The sequence below is a fragment of the Lasioglossum baleicum genome, chromosome 15 (assembly GCF_051020765.1).
Source record: "Lasioglossum baleicum chromosome 15, iyLasBale1, whole genome shotgun sequence".
Classification (NCBI taxonomy): domain Eukaryota; kingdom Metazoa; phylum Arthropoda; class Insecta; order Hymenoptera; family Halictidae; genus Lasioglossum; species Lasioglossum baleicum.
In genome coordinates, this window is record NC_134943.1 from 2,476,265 (window position 1) to 2,498,550 (window position 22,286).

Below are 22,286 nucleotides of genomic sequence, written 5' to 3' on the forward strand. Positions count from 1 at the left end.
TGTGTACGTACTAATGTATTAGGTTGTTGCATATGAAATGCCCGATTTTAGATTGCAACAATTAATAAAATTGTAAAGATGCTTTCATAAGAAATGATTTAACAAATATTTTTATTCGAGTACATATTATAATAAGAACCGCGCAAAGTCTAAATAAATTAATTCTAGTCATTTTTATAACGCAACCACGTGCCTGTTGCTTTTATAGTTCGGTGTTACGTTTAGTGTTAATATCCTATATTCAATTTTTATTTAGATGTACAATGTTATTTTTAAATCAAGTTTATTTCGACGTTAACCAACACAACTGTCGTGTATTCCTTTTAGATGTCTGGAAAAATAACTGTTATGTGATTCTTGGTCAAAATGTGGTGATTAATTAACTTACTAGTCGTTGGTGGTAAAAAACAACTACAAAATCAAAATAACAATCTTGTAAATGAAAAACGCGAATGACCATAATATCCAATTTTTACCGTAACACAATAAAAAAAACTTGAAATTTGTAGATAGAATCCATTGGGTACAAAATTGCGTTTCTTTCTTCATGTATTAGAATTTACAGGAAGTAGAATAGGCTGGCCATGATCAGACGCGTTAGCCGATATCGATTCAATAGCAGAGGTACTCGATGAAATTATGATTTCTATGGTCTCAAAGACAAAATCCTCGACAATTTCTAAAATTAAACTCTCGCAATTATTTTAGTTGCAAATCGTCGCCGCGCCCCCTTGCAACGCATCACAGACTGCAGCGGGTGAAGGGTTAAATTCCGACCGCGACCAAGGAGACAGCTTTTGAGCGTCCCCGAAAATTCCAAAAATACGTGTACGTGTTTGTAAGATGAGCCGGCTCGCGTCGTAATCGCACGGGTATCCGCAACACTCAGAAAGGATCGGATTCGTAGCAATGCGCTTTGCGGCTACGACGCCAATGCGTCGAGGCGTGGCGAGGTTAGTTTAGTTGGAAACATGCCTGGGCGAGCATAGCAAACACGCGCAACTGACACTGGAGGGCCGGCCTCATGGCGGAGGCGTATACCAACATATATACATATATATATATTGTATATAACCCGTCTATATATACACGCATACATACATATATGTACACATACAAATACATATAGATACAGATCCGTGTGTGTGTGTGTGCGTGTCCATCTCCACAGACACATGGTCGAAGCCTGTGTATATACGGCTAGGTATACGTGTGTTCACGTATAGGAGCCGGAGGAACGGCGAAGAGGGGTCGAATAACTCGGTCGTCGGAGACGACGTGGACAAACAGACGTGCCGACGTCCACGGGGACATGGAAAACACGACGGCGTCGGCGTCGGCGTAGGCGGCGCCGTGAAACGAGAAATCCGCGTTTACCCTCCGGCCAGGTTTTCGATTGTCCGGTCTACAGCCTTCGGTCGTATCACGATGAAAATCGATCTGCAGGGACATGAGCTATCGGAGAGGCAGCGCAGACTTCCCGTCATGAAAATACGACAGGCTTTTCCTCATCCAGCGAACGCGATACATTCGATACCCTCGATCTCTCCCCGCATATGCGCTCGCCAGCTAGCGAGCACAGCTACCGAGCAGAGCCAGCGCGCGTATCCGAGGATACGCATAGCGGTATCGAATTGGAAACGATCGCCGGCGCATTCCTGAATGAAAGGAGAGACCCGCGCTCACCCTGGAACGGCTTTGCTGCCCAGACACACTCGTTTGACAGGGAATGCAGGTTCCCGAGCACGAACGGATCAGCCTGATTTCACTCACGCGATGATATGATTGCTATGCTGGATTTCGAGAGCCGGACCCCTGCCCCGGAAAATCGCTCGGATTGAATTAATCTTATTGTTAATTTATTTGTGCCATCGGCTGGGGAAATGATCGTCTTTCCAGTATAGTTTGTTAATCTCTGTCAGGTCGTATCCTTTCAAAAGTTTCAGCGGTAACGTCTGTGAGCTGATTGCAACGAATGTTCCAAAAGTTGTTACACCAGGCCTGGCTCTTAACATTAAACCATTAAAAGTGGTTGGTATGTATTGGCTAATAAAAATAATACTATTTATTTGGTAGGCTGTGGCTTGAGAAATGTCTGATGTGTAACAGTAACGTTAAGTAAACACATGTTTTTCTAAATGAAATTCCGTCAAGGAATTTTTTCAATACAGTATGACAAATATTGAATTTTTTCTGTATATTAGAAAATGCAATTTTTTGATCGTTTATGTTTTTCATTGTCATCTCCATTTTTATGTTTTTCCACCATCAACGAACAGTACGATAATTTACCACCATATTTTTTTCAAACATCGCTATTTGTCAATATATATCCATTTTCTACTCATATAAAAAGAATATACAACGAACAGATTGTGGCATTGTACAAATTAGAATAAAATATTGTTTAATATTCACAGCAAGTATACCAGCAACGTGTCTATCATTATCCTAGAAAGCAGAATAAGAGATTTCCTTAAAGTGAAAACAATGAATTCGTATATTATTAACAGTACGATACAAATCTCTCTCTTTCTCTCCTTGCATGAGATTTCGAGTATTTATTTTGCGAGCGTCACGTAATGTTAGCGAATTCCAGTTCATTTTCAAGAGCTAATCCCAATTTCCTCGAATTTCTCACAATCGGATCACGTTCTGAACAATAAGTTCGTGTTACGACGGATTCCATTCATTCTCCTCAGTCCTTTAACTCTATTCGTCGCTTTCCACGACGTCGTAAATAATTTACTCGCGCCAGGGTGTAGGATTACAGATTCCCGTCGATCGTAAACCGTTAGGCCCTTTTCACATGAACTTTCGCAAGCTGAGCTTATGCGAGTCGCCGTGGTTACCTGAGCGATTTCAGCGTCGCCGGTACTTTGTTTCCTATTTTCTGTTCGTTGTGTGTAATGCGCTTTCTATCCGTGTGCCTACGTATACGCGTTGCCATAAAGACGAGGAACATACTTTAATCTAAAAATCAATAATCAAACTTTTTAATTAATGAAAAATATTGAGCGAGATTATGAGCATAGCGGTGTAAATGAATATAACTCCGTTCATTTTAACAACCTCGCTATTATATTTGCTGCAAATTTTGTATTGTACATTCTCTATTGATGTACTCCATTAAATTTATAATGACACAACATAACGAAAAGAAATACCATATTTTATAGTTTTATTATGACACAGAACAGAATAGAATTGTCTGGTACTACTGAGAAGAGATGTTCACTATTCTGTCTGACTATAACTCACTATTTCTACTTATTATGTTACTGATATAAGACACGTATGTATACAATAGTTTTCCAGATCGATTATCATGGAAACGCAGCTGCGTATGAAAGATGAATATACTTGTACATAGTATAATAACAAATTACAATACATTATTTATTGATACAAACCTATTTGTACAAATAGAAGTGTCATGAAGAAAACTTTGATACTTTAATAGCTAATCAAAAAGGAGGTCTTGATTAATAGAACATTGCTCGTACTTTTTCAGTGTTTAGTTTGCATAATTCTGAGCAACATTATAAATATTATAATTGAGCATTCGAAAAAAAGTTGAAGCAGAAATACCCTTTGACAGATTCGATATTGAGCAATAAACATATCAAATTAGGAAAACTCGTGGTATTCTAACGTAACGATAAGGACACGATATTTATCAGAATTTCGATATTCACGTGGCCACATAAAAGGCATTAAATTTTTATACCCGATGAGCTGACGTCGGTTAGCAGGAAAGCGTGGGGCACCGTCTGCGCGTGAGGTGTACCAAATCACGTGTGCTCATGTGAATTTCAATGATATTTCTCCCTTATGGCTTAACTCGGCTCACATGGGTCGGCTCGTGCCAACTCGCGTGAAAAGCTTTTTAACACTTTCGCTGCTACCGACGCATACGTTACGATCCGTCAATTGTTTCAATAATGCCGCTGACATAACTGTTGCATTTTTGCTTATACCAGGCATTCGATGCTGTTACGCTTGCGCGAGAATGAGAACACTGCATCGCTGCGATAACGTAAATGATCCCTATACAATTCCCATCGAGTATCGATGATCGACATCCTTCGTATTTTTACCTTCTCATATCTCACAATACATTTCTAAAATGTAAAGCACACCTTTATGACTGAATTAAACTCAATGCCCCTCACATAAAACTTTGTTTCTCGATTGCTTAATTTAAGTTAATTTGATGTTTCGTGTTTTTCGTGAGGAACATCATTTTTTAGTATAATAATTTCTTCAAGAATTTCTTTAAGTATATACTAGCTATTCGAAAACTTTCTTTATGTAGGATTAATCTTATTATTACAGTAAGCATTGCTCTCTAAATCGGGTTATCGCTATACGTATTCTCTTTTTATGAAGAAATATTTAAAGTTACCAACATTTGGAGTACGTTCATTTTAACGCACATGAAAAATATCTGGTGTGTTTTTATGTAAGTAGCTCATATAAAGTAGTATCAACGAGGCCATTAAGATCTTACTTACATTAAGTTACATACAGTTACATTAAGCGTCTGAAAATCAATTATCTCGCGACAATCATGATCAACTGCTTAATCCTTGGAGCACGTAATTAAACAGTAGACAATGGTCAAACTGTGCAGTATTATAGCAGACATATTCTAAAAGCATGGAGTAGTACCTTTAGAAAAGTCCGTGTGTCCGGAACGGTCGACTTTCGAGAAAAATCTATAAAGGAGCTCTAGGAATGGTCGAGGAGAGCAGCGGCTACAATTTTATGATCGATCATGGTTGTTATTATCGCGTCGCAACGGGCGTCTCCGTTGCATGGACCGTGGAGTGCAGGGTTACCAATGACCGGGACGGAGCGATAAACGACAAACAAGGACCGTTTATGTCGATCTTTTCGAACGATTTCATGCGCTACGTGTCCCGCCGCCGCTAGGTGGATCTTACTTTTATGTCGTGCAATACGCTCACGCTTCACGGCAATGCGACGTATCAGGAGAGTCCCGACGCTCCTTTGTATGCCGTGATCTCTCCTCCCCTCTCCTCTCCTCTCCTCCTCACCTCCTCTCCTCACCTCTCCTTTCCGATCTCTCTTCCGGCGACCATCTCTGCTATTCTCGTGTGGCCGTTACACGCTGTAAACGTGCGTTTATACAGGTCTCAAACTGTCGAACAGTGTGTCGCTTGATTGCGCGTGCATCCATTTTGCTGGCGAGGCCGTAAAACGTTTATGCGACGGATCGATGTTCGCTGCGCGTTCGCTAATTTCTTACCGTTCGTAACTTCGCTAATTCAAGATTCGATGCACAGCTCGAGGAATTATTGGTATCGATCGTTGTAAATAAGTTCTGCGAAAATTGAGAGCGTGAATCACTTCGGCAAGAATAAAACGAATTATTAGAGTGTCCCCAAAGTTTGTTTCGCAGTGATTCGTACTGTTATCATAGACGCGATCGTCGGTTCGTTAATGTTTTACTAGTTCTGAAGCTTCCCTTCACTTAACCAGGTAATTTGTGTTTTCTTAAATTAACTTATGGGACAGCCTAGTATTTGATAACATGCAAAAATATAACAATATTGTCTGGTGGCACCAATATGCGTCTTTAATCGCAGTATATTGTTTTCCGCCGTGCCAGAAAATTTAGAATGAAGTATGGTAAAAAATTTTTAGTTTCATTGAACAAAAGCGTTGCCAGCGTTCGAAAGTGTCTAGCGACAGCGTATTGACGCGATACTCGTAGCTGCGCAATTTCGCGGCGACGCTTCATCTTTAATAAAAAGATTTTAAAGGGATAAAAGCCTCCATTTACTCTTCACTTTGGTATACGGGAAAAAATTCGAATAAAACCGCTCTCCGCGTTTACCCTTTCATTTAATTATCTGACTATTCTCGTAAAATTATACTGTTCCCTGTGTGTAACTGCGGTTTCCACGGTCCTCGACAGCACCGAAACCCATCCGGCATTGTGTAAAATGTACGTGGGAATTTCCTGTAATAATAACAGAGTGCGGTCGTCGGTTACTACCGGTAAAGTTCAGCAAGTAGGAAAGATTCGTCAAAATTGTTTGCACCGAAATTCCGTGCGTTACAGCGAAATTGAGAAATTTGGTTGCACGTTAGACAATTTCTCATCTCGTCGTGAAAAAAGGCCAGCGGCATCGCGGCGGAATGTCGGATTCGAAACGCCCACCGAGTTCTCTCCCTTGTGTCCGTGTAACGAGTACGAGAAGGGCGTATCCTCTCTCGGAAAATATGTTCGCCGTGGGCTACTAGTTTTAATTAAATCTGCGCTTTCTGCCGTCCAGGTATGCCGGCTGTACAACCAAGACGATTAGCCAACGGTTCCACTGTCTCAACGCGGCCGCGTCACGCATCCTACGCTTTTAAACTGTTTAGTTCCGAACTAAATGTCCATCTAAATCTCTGTTTCTGGCCTCGTAATTATTCGTGACACCGCTTAACTACGCCGAAACGTTTCGCGGTGCTACTCTGCGGCTGATCAAATTATTTGAACCACTTGGACACCTTAACAACCACGCGCTATAACTAAGTAGACTGAGGTTCTTTTTAATAGGTTTAGCAGATCGAAAGTAATGCATCAATACTTTTCAATTACTTTAGTCTTTCTACTATCTTAAATTATATTAGGTTGGCAAGAATTTTTCTATTCAAGCAATGAACTATTTTCCCTTTTGTTCGATGTTCTTTTACCAAAAAGAATAAATAAGAAAATATTTTATTGATTAAAGTTCATCACTTGAATAAAGAAATTCAGTTTTATATTTCACCATAAAATACCGAAATTACTTTCTTGCCAACCTAATATCTACGCATTTTTGTTGTAAATATATCGTAACGGGATACGGTGCGCCACGATCAGACACGCTAGCCATTAGTCACTGAATATCACCCTACCCGAGAAATTTTCAAACTCAGTTTTCTCTAACTGGAAAATTGATATAAAAGATAATGTATTTAACGTATCCTTTTAAATTATTTACAGTTTTAATTCATTTGTCTACCTAGAATAATTGTACTTTCAGTATATGTGAGTGTCTAGGGAAGCTCCGTGCGAGTGGTGCCCATGGGCGTTTTATATATTGCCTTTTGCTGTTTTGCTTGGAAACCAGGCTTCTTGATTGCGAGTTGAGTAAAGTTTGTATTGTGCTCTCTTTGAAATCAGATTCTGTTTATAAACTACCGTTATAAATGTACCTAATTTTCCTCTCTCAGAATTGCCACTTGTGATAAATCGCACAGTGATTAATTTTGCACGAGCCCATTCTATCTGCACCTACCTATACGCAATTGAAAGAAAGTTTCTCGTTATTCTTTAAATTCACATATGCATTACAATCATATAAGACTTCATTAAGTATGAATCAGATGATGCAGAAGCGGATTATAATCTCCGAGCGAACTGAAAATAGTTGACCACTTTCCGTAGCATTTTTCGTTGAGAGAGCCTGCAATCTGTAGTGACACCGGCTGATATTTATTTAGACATGCCTCTTCTGCCAAGCAGAGTGTGTGCACCGCCAGTGGATTGTGCAACGACGGCTTCCTTATTTGGCGTGAAACTGACGCAAAAGCCCGTAGTCATCCGACATCACGGTCCAGCGGTTATGGTTCGGTCCCATAGTGTCTTGTGGCGGGTTTACGCCACGTCGTCTACCGGAGGAAACATTCGCTTTGGCCATGGTTTAAGACGGGTCGAAGGTCTCCCGGGCAAAGCTTCTGAATAGAGTTACCTAACGGCGCGCAAGGGGGCAACAAGCTCCCTGTACTTGGTGTACGTACGTATAGGTACATATTCCCAACCGGCCATAGGAAATCTTCGATATGTACCAATCGTCGAGATAGTCTCGTAGTGGTAAGCCTGTGTAATGTTTGCCGGATGAGCGGCTTTCACCGGCATCTGTTTACCGGACGAACGACTCCTTCCTAGCCGATAACTCGCCCTGGCCTTTCTGTTGCTTCTTTCCTTTTTTTTTTTTTTTGCACAAGTTTTTTTGTTCCACCTTTCCCATACTTTCCTGTGCTCAGTTGCCCGTGCACGGTGCCATTTATCGCGCCACCCCAGTTGTCCCGACAACTCCCGCGGAATGGTCACTTCGACTCGTTTCACTCGATTTTTGCACGTTCATCGTGGTCAATAAGTGTTTAAGTCTATTTTGAATTTTTTAAATGAGTAATTTTTTAATGTCCAAATATGCTCAAATTGCTCACGAAGTGCTCCTCCTCTTCGTTACTATTGAAACAACATACTCTCAATGTCTGTTTGAATGGTTCAAACAAATAATCATCCCACGATAATAATTCTAAGAAAGAGGGAGCAGATAGTATCCTTATGGAATAAACTATAATAAAAATGATGGAAACGTGAATATCGTCCAATAAAATAGTAAATTTATATATAGAGAAAATATATTCTTGTAAGAATAATAGACTAGACACCTCTACGAAAATTACAGTTGTAACTCCGGCTCGTATCCGTGCAACATTTTTGCCTGAAAGTTGAAATCGCTGGCCAGACCGTTCCGACAAATCGCTCTCCAGCCACACAGGTTGCAAACTATACAACCTGCACTCCGACAGGTTTTGTGACAGTATCGTAGTCAAACCCAATCGCGTCGTAGCACGGTCCCCCACGTTACGATTATCGTCCAGACAGTGGAGTCGTACAAACTTGTACAATACATCTCACGATCAATCGTAGCCGGAGCTCACCGAGATCATTCAACAAACGCTATCGTAGCACGTTTCAAAAGAAAGCTGTAACGTTCGCGTAGTTAAATAGCCGAGCAGCTTATCAAAGTCTAAACAACCTTGTACTTCTTTTCATTGTTGAACGTTCCGTTTCGAAATTTCGCGATTCAAAGTTAAACAGGAGTGCTCCTTTTCCCTTCGAATTCCTTTTCCGCTCTTTAAACATCGAAAGTTGGCGGGAAAAATACGGGTACGCGGCCCACGTCCGACGCACGAGAAAAATAATTTGTAAAATAAACTTGTCGGAATGCGTTGGCCCGCGCGACAGCGAGAAATATTCTCGGCTCGCTCTACCGCGAAAGCGTTTCGAAAAAAAAAGAAAAAGGAAAAAATGTGAACACGCTCTGTAAAATTTCAGCTTGATTCGAGGCCTGAACACCGCACACCGGCGATATTTAAACAGCGTGGTGCAGAGGGCGGCGAAGAAATAGAGAGAGGCGTGGGTGGAGCCCGGTGCATAGTCGCCGGCACGTTCGCCTTAAAAATTACTGGCGATATTTCAGACGCGGTAATACGCGGAGTTTAACTACACCCACCAAATAACAAGAGCAAGACGAATGAAGTACTTTGCCTTACATAATTCATTCTCGAGTTTCTATATAGCCCGGCCGGAATGACCGTATTTTCTATGCGCCGCCAGACCGCCTAATCATACGCGCTGAATGCTAAATGTCCACGTCTCTCCACCGGTGCCTTTCGAGCTTTGACTCGACCAAAGTATTTCGCTGGTCTTTTGTACCTCACGCGGCACAATCGTGGAATTTCACCTCTGTTTCGCGCACTACCCTACCCTACACTTCGTCTACTCGCAGAATTTCATTGAATTAAGCGACATCGGAATTTTATCATAAATCCTGTCACATCTGCAGCCTTCGACGACGCTCGCTGCGTACGTGATGTCGAAATTCGGATCACTGACATATAAAAACGTTCGAATTTTTATAATTGTGATAGGGCACATATTCAACCGTGAAAACAATATTGACCTGATTTAGAGGACTGGACTTAATTAAAAATAAAATAGAAAAATTCAATCATATTGTTATGCTATTTTAGACTTCCTAAATTTATTTAGAAGAGGAAATACGTTTTCAATGCAAAAGTATAATCAAGGAATTATAATAAGTAATTCAAGTAATAATCAAGTATAATCAAGTAATAAGTATATTCAAGGAATTATGCAGGGTTTTCCAAAAAATGTATACACACTTTAAACCTGAAGATTTTACCACTCGATTAAACTTGAATGGAAAGCAAGGAAAATTAAGTTAATTAGCAGCTGGTAAAGTGTATTATATATTCTTGGATACCCTATGTATTCGTTTAACTTTCATTCAGTCTATGCAACTGATTATCCAATAAAACGGTCACGTTCTTTCATCTGCTTCATTTGATCCTCAATTTCCAAATACCGATTAAACACATTTACTGCTGAAATAATAAAATACCGTCTCCTGCACAGCAAATATCATTGGCATTAAATAATTCAACGGGTCGAAACTGCAGACGAACGTGCAGTTACAAACGCAAGAGCGGAAATTGGAATCCGGCGTCCGCCTTAATTCGTATTGAATGTTTTAATCGTTCGTTAGAAATTTACGAGACCGTACTGTAAACCTCTGATTCTTTCTAAAGTGAAAAACAATTCATAGGATTAAAGAAATCCATTAAAACCTCCCGACTGGATTACCACGATACAAACTGTCCCGTCGGTAGCGAGAAAGGAGAGAGGGAGTGCGGGGGCGGAATCAAATGAGTGAAACGGATTCTAATGATCCAGAAAAAAATCAGGGCCGTCTCACTCTCTGCGGTGAAATATATGAAAATCATACTAATATTTTGCTATGTTTTTGTCCCAATGTGTTCTAAAATTGCCATGTAATTTTTTACAATGTGTTCCTGAAAGATAAAACATAGAGTTTACTGATTTAAAGTCTGGCCAAAAATGGGCGAATACGTTTTCTAAAATACCATTAAAGACTAAATAATCCAAATGTTCCAAAGACGTTAGAGAAACTTGATAGTTACAATTATTGTACAATGCAGTAGCGAAAGTTAGTGTACAGAAATGTTGTCGGGGTCATGAGGGAACCCGGTATAGTATTTAAGGGTTAACTTGAAGGTCTTAAACCTTCTGAAAATCCCGACTGGATTACCGCGATACAAACTGTCCCGCTCGATTGAGAAAGAGAGAAAGAGTGGGGCGGAATAAAATGAATGAAACGGATTCTAATGATCCAGAAAAAAATCGAGGCAGCCTCACTCTCGGCGGCGAATCGGTGAAAATAATTCGAGTGGGTACTCCTTCCGGAACGCCGGGGGCTACGAGGGATAAGTAAGGGATTCTGTCGTGGCTGTTTAAGCGGCGCAGCTTCGTGGCTAAGATTGGAGTTAGCTCACCCTCCACCGGATACAAACTATTGCATCGCATCGTCCGCCTCAGGATGTCCGATCGAGTTATCGTTCGGTACCCTCCTCTGCTCGCCTTCTTCATCTAGAAACGCGGAACGTACCTACAGGCTACAAGCCACCCCTTGCTACCCGGCTATTCGCTTTCAACCTCGTTCCCTCTCACCGCCCCCACCCCTGTGTAACCCCCTAGCCTCGGCCGATTTTTCTTCTAACCGGAGCTACCATCCGGTATCAGAATAATTCGCATTTATTTGATGCGCGCCTCCAACAGGGCCGCCTCGACTTGCTATAATGAAATGTCGTCGTGTGCAATAAGACGAAGGTCGATTCTTATATTAGCGGAATAAAGCTTTTATTATGTTGCCTCACGGACCCTCGCGGGATCACGATATTGTCTACTTTTAGATCTGGATTGCATGTAGTAGTGCAGCGTCTCTTTGTTTCACTTAACTCAGACCTAACCCAGACCTTGCGTACTCGTTGAAAATAACGTTTGTGTAAAGTAGTTAATATTACTTCTGTGAATGATATTATATTGTCGAGCAACACCGGCTGAGATAACGTTATATTAATTAGTTATCGATTTCCATATTAGTGGGTTTCTGCGTTTCCTGTTAGTGGATGCAATTCTGTATACTGTGTTGCATATTATCAGGGACCAAATGTAACAGTTATTTTTAAATTATCTGCGATAAAAGTCATTCATAAAAAGTTGATTATTATTGAAATTTAAGATAGTGTACACAAAATATAAAGAACAAAATTCGAAGAACAAAACGATTAAAAAATATCGATTTTTATACTTTTTGTTTACGAATAACAGTTATTAGTGTCCTCATCGATAACTGTTATAACTTTTTCGATTGCTCAAAGCAGTTATCGATGAGAAAAGTTCAGTTTGATCGCTCACAACAGTTATTGATGATCGAATTTCTTTTCACTTATTTATAATAATTATTGACGAGAAAATTCATTTTGGTTGCTTATTTAATTATTGAGATGTTTAAATTTTGATTGTAGCAATTAATTTTACGAATAAAAAATTTATGAAATAATTGATTGTTATAACTGTTATGATCCCTGCTTATGATTGTTTGAACGATAGAGATTGCATGGGTTAACTTACAATATTATATTAAAACATTCAATTTTTAAATGAAAGTCTAGCTACTACTACTCTTATCATTGTTGTTTTAGGAATTACTAAAGTATTCTCTTTATAATTTGGTTTGGTGCAGATCAAGATTATTCGATTAGTGTGAGCATGTTATACGAGAATGTGAATGTTTAAATTATTTCCTGCTATATTGATGTTCCTTCGATGACATCAGCTACGTATTATTAGAATAATTGATATGGTTCTCATTGTAGAATACTTATAACAGCATGCAATCTAAATTTCTGTCGTGAGGTTTTAATTTGATTAAACTTTTATAGGACGAGTTAATTAATGATGTGAAAATTGCTTTTTCTACCAGGAGACATGTAAAATACATTAATGTGACAGAGACGTAATTAAGCTTAATTTGACGAACGTCAGCAATTTTATAATGCAGTAAGTAGAGCGCAGGATGCATTTAAATGTGAATTTCTAACAAAATATTCGTAACTAAATACAATTACCTTTGTAATGTAATTTCTGTGCTCGACGTGTAGAATGATTTTGTTCTACATACGTCATATTATATTTTCTGAATATTTAATGTCGTTCTAATAATCGCGAGCAGAGTGTGTGTATATTGAAATCAGCGTGACAAGAGTTTTGAAACTCTTACATATGTATTTATGTCGATATATGTAGTTTGATTTAAATATTTTGTTCCGATTAATAAAACAATGGGATGATTTTTTCATTTCTTAAATGAGATGAAATTTCATTTTCTGAGCAGAAATACCGGATGCAAAGGGAGTAGAAGTACATATGAATTATAGCTATAAGTATATACATACGTACAGGTATGAAACCCTTATCAAAAGTTAGGGTACGTCAATGCTATTGCAAGAATATGAAATAGACTCGCTCTGTATTTCCATGTTACTTCCCTTTTGTACAGACATACAAGCTACCAGTTTTTCTCGTCTATGGATTAACATTTGATTTCCAATGTTAATATAATTACGCATTTGAAGCTCTCTTGAAAGTTCGCCCATGAAAGTTTCGAATTATAGTAATACTTTAATAACATAACATAAAGATACCAAAAACTATTTTTGACATAAAGATACCAAAAACTATTTTTCAGGAGAAAACAAATATTTATTTCGTGGCCTAGCCCTAAATTGGGCGAAGCAGAATCGATTTAGCTGGGTTGTTTGATAAATTTGCATTTTCGCGGAAGTAACAGAGAAATTGAAGCTCGCGGAATTACCGTTGTTAAATTACGGAAGAGTATTTAAGTGACTTTCATGGAGGGCTTTGAACGAAGTTTGTAAAATTCCTCTTACCGGCGACTCCCGGATACCGTAATAGGAAGTAGCTTCGAGATACATCACTCACCTGAAACACGAAAAGGGAAAAAAGGTGTTATTGCATCGCTTGCAGGATATATATCAATTTAGGGAGAGGAATCTACGTTTCTATAGAGAGTCGAACAACGAGGAACGAGTGAAAGTCGACGCGAATTAATGCCTGTCGGACGTATTGCCAGGCAAAACGGTTCGGACAGGATCGATCTGCAGATTAAATTTTCATTTACCGTAACGCCTGTGCCTTTGCGTGATAATGGCGTAAATTCGCCCGCTCGGCTGCATCGCCCGGGTTCATTAAAGCGGGCTGGCTCTCGTTTAATCCTCGTGAACCAACCGAAATCATGTTCGATAAACATTACCGCAATGCAGCGATTTTCTTCGGTGACTGAGTTAAGAACCGTCCAGCGACCGGGTTTACTTGACTGGTTAGAGAAATTCCCGTTTACAAACTACTACTGATCCTTTGAAAATTGTTCGCCTATCGGCTGACGATTACGCCCAGCCCGGCCCGTTGTGTGCCCGCGCAAAAACTGTAAGCCGAAAATGCGTTAGGGCAGCACGAACTCGATGTTTGTTCTTTAAGGACGCCGTTAATCCCCAGGGCTTTCTGCAAAGCCTTGTTTGGTTCTCGGGAGGGCGATGTGCGTTTCCATCGCCGGAGACTTCAACGATGGCAACGTAATTTCTGGTCTTAACTCCTGAAATATTTTATTACTCGCGACTTCGAATTTACGTTTAAGTGGCATTGGAACGCTTTAACGCTGCGCCACCGCTTGTAAAATGTCCGGTTTTATAGATTTAATCTTGCAATTATCTTTCAATAGGGAATGATTCAATTATATTTTTATGTCAGCTCGTAAGGAGATAAAAATTGTGGCAAAAAACCAAAATAAATTCTTGTCAATTTTATAAAGCAACGTATGATAGCCACTGTTATTTCAGATTCTGAAAAAATGGTCTAATTTCGTAATAACAAATAATACAACAACGTAAAAGAGACGGAGCCACTTTTTTGGGAAAATTTTGAAACACAATCAATTTACAATGTGTCCGATAGAAATTAAAGTTAGTATACATGACAACTAACTAGTTTTTGACGAGATGTAACCGCGAATTCCGAAAAAACGTCACATTTGCCTATATATTCGTGTAACATCACAAACTCCAAAGAATCCAAAGAAGGTTGAAAAATAAGGAGAGCACGTGGACAATATAGATGAATGACGAGCACTGTACGTGCATGGCAAAAACAGGCTCAAAATTCCTCCTCTCCGAAAACCAGCGGCGTCATTCCTGTTCAGTGATCCATGCGTTATGATGGATCGGTCGATTTCTAATCATTATATTCGCTCGAATCATTTCATTCGCCGGATCACAGCCGTGACACATTGTACAAGATGGAACGCGGAGGAGATGTCAGTGAGTTTAATGTCCGCTTCGACCCCTCGTGAATTACCTCGCAGAGATTTATTAAAACCGTAAAGCAGAAGAAATGGCTCCGGCCGAGCGTGATGGTGCTCTCCCCGTTGTTCTCTGTGTTGGAAAGTGGTACTGGAAGCTCGTCGAGGAATGGGCAACAAAGAAAAGAGAACGAGCCTGTGCCTGACGTTAGTGAGCATGGGGAGGGGAGTATGTTCTTGGTCAAGCTTGTCCGGTCACGCTGGATTAGTTCCCGTTTTCTAACTCGAGACGATGCAACCAGCCAATTAAAGTGCCGTTAACCTTTCTCTGGTCCGTTGTTCCAGCTCCTCGGTTCATTCCTTTATCCGCGGAAATGGACAGATAGCCCGGGTCCCTAACAGTTCTGCCCAACGGAGAAAAGAATGCCACACAGTCTTTGAACCCATCAAACCGAACGATTCTCTTATTCCGACCTTTTCTCGCGCTCACAAACCGTCTTCAATTCAAGCAATATTTGTTTTCATTTATTCAAAATTCGAATTTAATCGTAGCGAATAATACATTCCGTGTTTAATATCCGAGCACTAATATTCTATAGACATAATAGTAGAGCACAAGCTCTAATATTCAATTAGCTTGTTAGGAAAATCATAATTAGACTGCGAATCTTCATGCAAACTAAAAATTTTCTTCGTAAAAAAAAAGTTTCTTTCTATTTTTAACAATTTTGATAAATTGAAGATAACACATGGACGTTCCTAAATTGTCTTAATATCGTTACTGTTTTAAATTACATCCGCCCGTTTTTGTCATAAATGCATAAAATCCGCAGTCTAATCATAACAATAAAACAATACAATAAGAACTAATAGTTATCCTATACATATAACCAGGTGTATACCTATATTTCTAGACCTACATTCACAGTAAACGGTTATCATGTCACACCTTTCAATCATTTAGTAAGACATAGTGGAATCGCGTTTGGAAAGATACTGTTAGTAAATAAATCGCAGCGTAATCGGGGCTAGAGGATGTTTGAAAACATTCCACAGCATTGAAGGACCTTATCATGTTTACTACAAGTCTCTCACTGGTGATAAACGTATTCTGCTTCCATATTTTAGTTTTATACGTTTTTTCTATCCGCGATCTTGAATGACCTTGAGTAATTATATTCACTGGATGGTTCCATTTAACAAAATGAAGGTGACCTTGATATCTCTAAAAAAATTACATAGAAACAAAAATTGTTTTGGTATCGTATGAGCCCTATTTTACCATTCAACTTTGTCCTTAAGACATTTAATGTATCTTTAAAAACAACAAAGACACTTGAAGTGATAGCGTTAGGTGACTCACCCTGTATATAAGAAATAAAATAATATATAGTTGACACCAACCATGATTATAAATCGTAAATCAACAATTTTATAGTGAGAAAGATTTGTCAAATTTTGTTTGTAGAAGCGTGTGAAGAGCGCGACACGTAACGAGTGAAAGATCTAACGAGACTGTGGAAAGAGAGGCGATAGTGCAGGAGTTTCCCGATATCTGTAAAGGGTGCGATCCATGATCGACATCGGGACATTCAGGAGGATCTCGAAAGTCGCGAGGCAGAGCATAGCCAAGTAACGAGGGAACTTATCCCGGCGCGATTGCGGGAGTTATATGTGGGATATTCGGTGACGCGACGACTTTTTCAGGGACGTCAATATATTTGTCCCAGTGTGTACTTTGCTTCGTCTTATCTGGTTCTCTTTCCGCGCAAACTCAAGTTAAAGTAAAGCAGTGGCTGGCTGGCTGCCAGCCAACCTCAGTTTTTTCGATCGTGAAGACGAAGCGCCGCGCGGAACGTTACAACCCATTGCACACGCCAAATCGTTTCTGGTGCCTGGTGCACCAAGCCAAGTCCTGCCCACCCACCTATCCCTAATGTCACAACATTATTCGACATACGGGAATGCGAAAGTTGTTTCTTCGACGATAATTATCCACTTGTCCGGTCTACGGGAAGATCAAACCTCGGTCGACTTTCTTTCCACCGGCGGACCTTGCACTCGTAAAAGCGCCGTTTCGTATTGCCGCGAAAGTTCTTTGAAACACACTGACGATTAGATGCAGATCCCCGGGTACTGGGCTCGTTGCCGCAGTTAGAAACAGAAATTACTTTCTTGCCTTCTTTATTCATTTGTGTAAGATTACAACAAATAGACTGCTAGATATTTTTTTGCAAGATTTTTTCCACACCACCCCTTAAATTGTATTATTCGATAAGAAAATAATTCTTGCAAAAGATGAAGTCAATCGGATAAAAGCTCAAAAGCTGATCTGCGACCTTTTTGTCACGGTTTTATTGTACTTTAAATGAAAGTCACTCTTTGAAATCAGCACAAGCAGATTAATTTAAGACTTTTGCACACAGTTGAATTTTCTTTGTTTTGAAACATTTCGTTCATATTGTTAGATGCTTAGAATACACGGTTATTTATGGATACTAGTAATTTAGTAGAAATTGTTTAATATTGATACGACTCACAATGTCGATGGATTGATTTATTCAAGATGTAATATTTGTTTATTAATTTGTTTATTAATTATTATTCTATTCTATCAAATTTGACTGTGGCAATACTGCATTGAAATCATGTGTAATATGTCACATCTACATAATTGCATCAAATGTTAGTAGTTAGTACTAAAACGACATTCTAAAATTCATATAAATTTGCTAATAATGAGAAACAACGCAGAGAATTTTCATTGAAAATATTCTGTAAAAATGCTCTATTATATTACCATTTTGTATCATTTCAATAATTGCATACCTTTCATGTAATTCGATTAAACGAAGAAAACGATTTCAATGTGGTTGCAGGGAATTTTTAATCATTAGAAATCGTAAATTATTGTCCCAAGGGGTAATTTACTCATTGTAGATTAAATTTTGTTGAACAACGCAGAACCGCATTTAGTGATTTACACTTCAGGAAATATACTATTTACAAAACTTCATCACCTAACATTATGCCCCTTGTGATTCTTATCTCCCCTAGATTCAGCGTGCTCTCGTCTTCGCGCTTTATGTAATTTATGAGACCTCCTTTATATCTGTTCCATCCGCAATACATATAAATTCTATTTAACGAGAGTGACATTTATTGTTTCTCCAGTGTGATCTAGGTGAAGGAAGCACATTATAAATGGTACATGCCTCGCAAAGATTTGAATTTGTTTTCCTTAGAATAGCTGTTTAATCTTTGTCTAAGAGGGAGTTTCAACAATTGGATTTTGCTTTGAAAATAATGATAGGACTAAAAGCATTTTTTAATTGTGAATAAACCTTTGTATTACCCCATTGTGTAAAAGCATTTACCACAGCTACACTTTCTTTTTAGTTTAATGAATTCAATCATGGAAAAATTAAGATTTTTCTTAAATATAAACATAAAAATAAAAATATACCAACCACAATTATTATGATAAAATAATTGTTACAGACGAAAAAAAATTATGAAAATATTATGAAATTATTCAGGACCATGAATGAATGTAATTGAATATGAAATTTGACACACATGTTATGCGAAAATTAAATGTGCGAAACCTTTCCAACTCTTTCTAAAAGTTAAGTACGATCTCTGTACATTTTTAATGGAGTATTTCAAGCGAGGAAGTAATTACATTTTCCACTAAACGGAATCATTTAAAATAACTTTCTTTCGTCATTGAAGCGGGTCAGTGGAGTGGAGATGAGTCAGAGTGGGAACGCGTAGTGGAGTAGGGAGCGCTGTCGCGCAGAGTGGGGATCGCTGAACGCGATCACGTACTACAGAGCGTCGCGCGGGGAGGTGTAACGGTTAAATTTAATAGTTTATATCTCCTAAACGCATAGGCTTTTTTAAAAAAAAATTCTAAATATTGCATTGTCATCCAGTTGTGAGCTATGTTTAAAATTTCAAGTCTCTAGCTCCTCGGGAAATTAGTTTAAAACCAATTGCAAAATTTGTACCGAACAGACAAACAGACAAACAAACAGACAGACAAGAAAGCGAGCTAATAAAAACGTGGTAAAATAATCTTGCTGTTACCAGCTCCAGAATCGTCAAATAAAATTGCGATTCGTTTCGCCATTCTCGCGCTGAAATTAGATCACGAGATCTTGTGCTGCGAGCGTGTATTGCACGCGTGTCCATGCGTGGATTAATTTAGTGTTCCCCCGAGTATCTTGTATCACCGACAAGTACCGTAAATACGGCTATTTTAAATCTACATCCTGCAAAGGGTAGTAAATTGCGAAATAATTACGCTTGCCTGTACACCCCGACTGGAAAGGGTCGGTTGTACGGGGAACAGCAAAGGGGTGAAGAGAATATTCTCCATGGTTTCGAGTGTACTACACCGGTCCGCGTCCCCTCGACGGAGATAATACTTCGTTTTGCAGAAAAATGTGTAATGGTCCCGCGCAACGCATTACACGGCCAAGGAGGAGGCGATATGGTCGTTCGGAAGAGCATTACCTCCAAGAAATTTTTCTTCCTCGGTTACCTTCGCGGAATGTTCTATCTGCGGCAGAATACGCAACGAGAGACCCTCAACGTGTTGTTTTATGTCCACTGTTCCAGTAAGAGTAACATACTGCGCTATGAATAATTGTAGCCTCAGACATACTTTCGCACTTTTCTGAAAGCCGTTGTGATAGGTGAGCTGTTCATTTACCAAATTGATTTGCTCCACGAATTAATGGATAGAAAAAAAAATGGTAAAATAATTTTTGTCGTTTAGAGGTAATGAACTTTAACCACTACAGAATATCGACATTTCCGAAGTAGCACTGTAATATAAAAAACTGCAAAGCTTAATTTCAGAAAGACCGCCGCTTCGTACTGTACGTTCGAAGAGCCGAGGTAAAAGAGATCGCATTATCTACAAAAGAAAATGTATATAACGACCTTCGTGCAGTCCTCGTATCCCGCACAAAGCATCAAAGTTAACATTCTTTGCTATCCGTCCTTCGCTCGCGCATAGATCTTCCATTTCGAAATTAATTTGCACAGCGCGCGGGAGCGGCAAATACGAATTCCTCAATCAGAAAAGTTTCCCCATGCAGAAACACGCTTTACTTTCATTAATTATCATATCTCCGGGCGACTTTCGAGCGAGGTGCTCGCAAAGACAACGTTTCTTGTACCTTTTGCAGGAATTTTTCGCTGGCCGAGTACCGGACGTGTTTACACTGGCCGATTTCTCGGGCGAGTTCGTCAACGATTTGTTTGTGAATGCGAAATGCGGGGACGGGGAAATCTTACAGAAGTTTGTCGCGTGGCGGGATCTCCTCTTTCTTTCGTTTTGGCAGAGCCAGAAGCTGAGCAGGCGAGGGGAAGTTAGGGGGCCAGGGACTAGGAGAAGAGAAAATGGGAAGAGCAAAAGAAAGCAAGGGCACACCTCCGCCGTACGTTTCAATTTGCGAGGCAATATTTTTAGCGTACGCTGGGCTAAGTTCGGTGTTTTATAAGGTCGTTACCAAGGTTGCGCTAATCTTCACCCTAGCCGCAAGCTTCTGGCAAAGTGCCCGCCAGGAAAATATTGTTTCACTGGTCTTATCTGACTTGCATCTCAGCCCGACCCCCTTACTACAAAAGGGAACTCCCATCCGCGTTTACAGTGTTGGCTGCAGGTAGCAGGAATTTCATATTCTCAAAGTGAAAAATTTACTGTATTCCTGGGCAACCGGCTTGCGGGACAGAGGAAACGAGAGGTTGTAGAGATACAAAGACCTTTGTAAAATAAGCAAATTACGACCCTACCTGAGATGTCTTGTTGCGAGAGAGGGCGTCTTCGAGGCCGCGTACAACGGCCGTTTATTATTCATTAACTCGTAAATAATGAAACATTAGCTTGAAAGCTTAATGTGTGAGAACGGCTGCCGAATGTTTCTGAATTATGTGCCCTCGTTCGCCGGTATACGGTAATTTTAATCTCTTAATGAGAGCTAGTGTGGCAAGGCTCTACTGTTTCACTATAAATATTTGACTTCGGCAATTTTCTACCGCTGCTACCGACTAGAAATATTTGATCCGAACAAACTCGTATAACAATTTGTACAATCATTAACGCGTGCATGCTTTTTTCTGGAAGCAAAGTAACAAGTTTATTAAAAAATGTCTAGAAAAGCAAAAATCTATTTCGAAAAGTGCTAGATCAAGAAATCAAATCCACGGCATGCCCGTCGGATTTTGTCGCATGAGTTTATTTCAATATTATCATTAATCAGTATACATGAAATCATTACAATTTATATGCATCGTTGGCTCATATATGAATTGCTAATGACCCAGAGCATGGAAATGTATTATTGCATTCAAAATATTAATCATATTCTGCGTCGTCTTCATAATTCACTGAATGCGAAATTAATTAACTAACTGCGAAAGTATTAAATTCGGTTACAATTATGCGAAGAAATATTTACCACTGATAGCTGACACTTCTCTGAAAGACTGGAATTCGCACATTAAAATTGATGAACAAAATATCTATCTTTATTACTAGGGATGGGATCAAGTTCAATATGTACTCACGAATCCGAGTCAATATCAATAACCAAGTTTCATTTCATGGGTTTCGATTACTACTTAAAAGCAATAATGTTTCAATGATTATATTTGGAAAGTATTCATTTTATACAAACTGATATCGAACCTCGGAATGAGTACTTACAAGTTTCGAAAAGATACTTATAAGTACTTCGATGTTGAAAGGAATCGAATCTTTCACAAGTAGTACTCGAATCTTGCAAATCAGGACTGCATAGTAGGCTTTAAGCACTTCCTTTATTAAATTCGTAACTATTTAAGAATAATATTTCCGATAGATTATGCAATTATAGTTATACATGTTGAATTAAATTATGCATTAGAGGATAACATAATTAACTTTGAAGGTAAACAAAATAATGATTAGAAAAATCAGAGAATTTCCGGTGCGATATTCATAAAAGTTTCGAATCTGTTCGACCAAGATTCGAATGTACTTGCAAGTATTATTTCCGTCTACCAAAGTACTTGTAAAAGGTTCGAAACTGTCTGGCATAGGTTCGAGTATACTTATGAGTACTATTTCTGTTTTCCGAAGTACTTATAGATAGTTCTTAATCCCATCCCTACCTATTACACCAAAAAATTCTCATGTTTATATTTTATGTGTGTGCGTGAGCTCTATTCAAACTAAAA

At 39.2% G+C, this 22,286-nt stretch overlaps 1 protein-coding gene across 12 annotated transcripts in view; it reads right to left on the reverse strand.

Annotated features, from left to right (window-relative positions):
- Positions 1-22,286, reverse strand: part of Bru3 (CUGBP Elav-like family member bruno 3) — an 887,603-nt gene that overhangs the window by 248,423 nt on the left and 616,894 nt on the right. Inside the window, exon 2 of one of the 12 annotated variants that reach the window (XM_076439405.1) lies at positions 13,630-13,681. The exons of the other annotated variants lie outside the window; for them this stretch is intronic. Coding sequence (XP_076295520.1) covers positions 13,630-13,674 — 45 coding nt within the window. The 5' untranslated portion in view covers positions 13,675-13,681. The remainder of the gene's footprint in view (positions 1-13,629; positions 13,682-22,286) is intronic. 12 annotated transcript variants of the gene reach the window in all.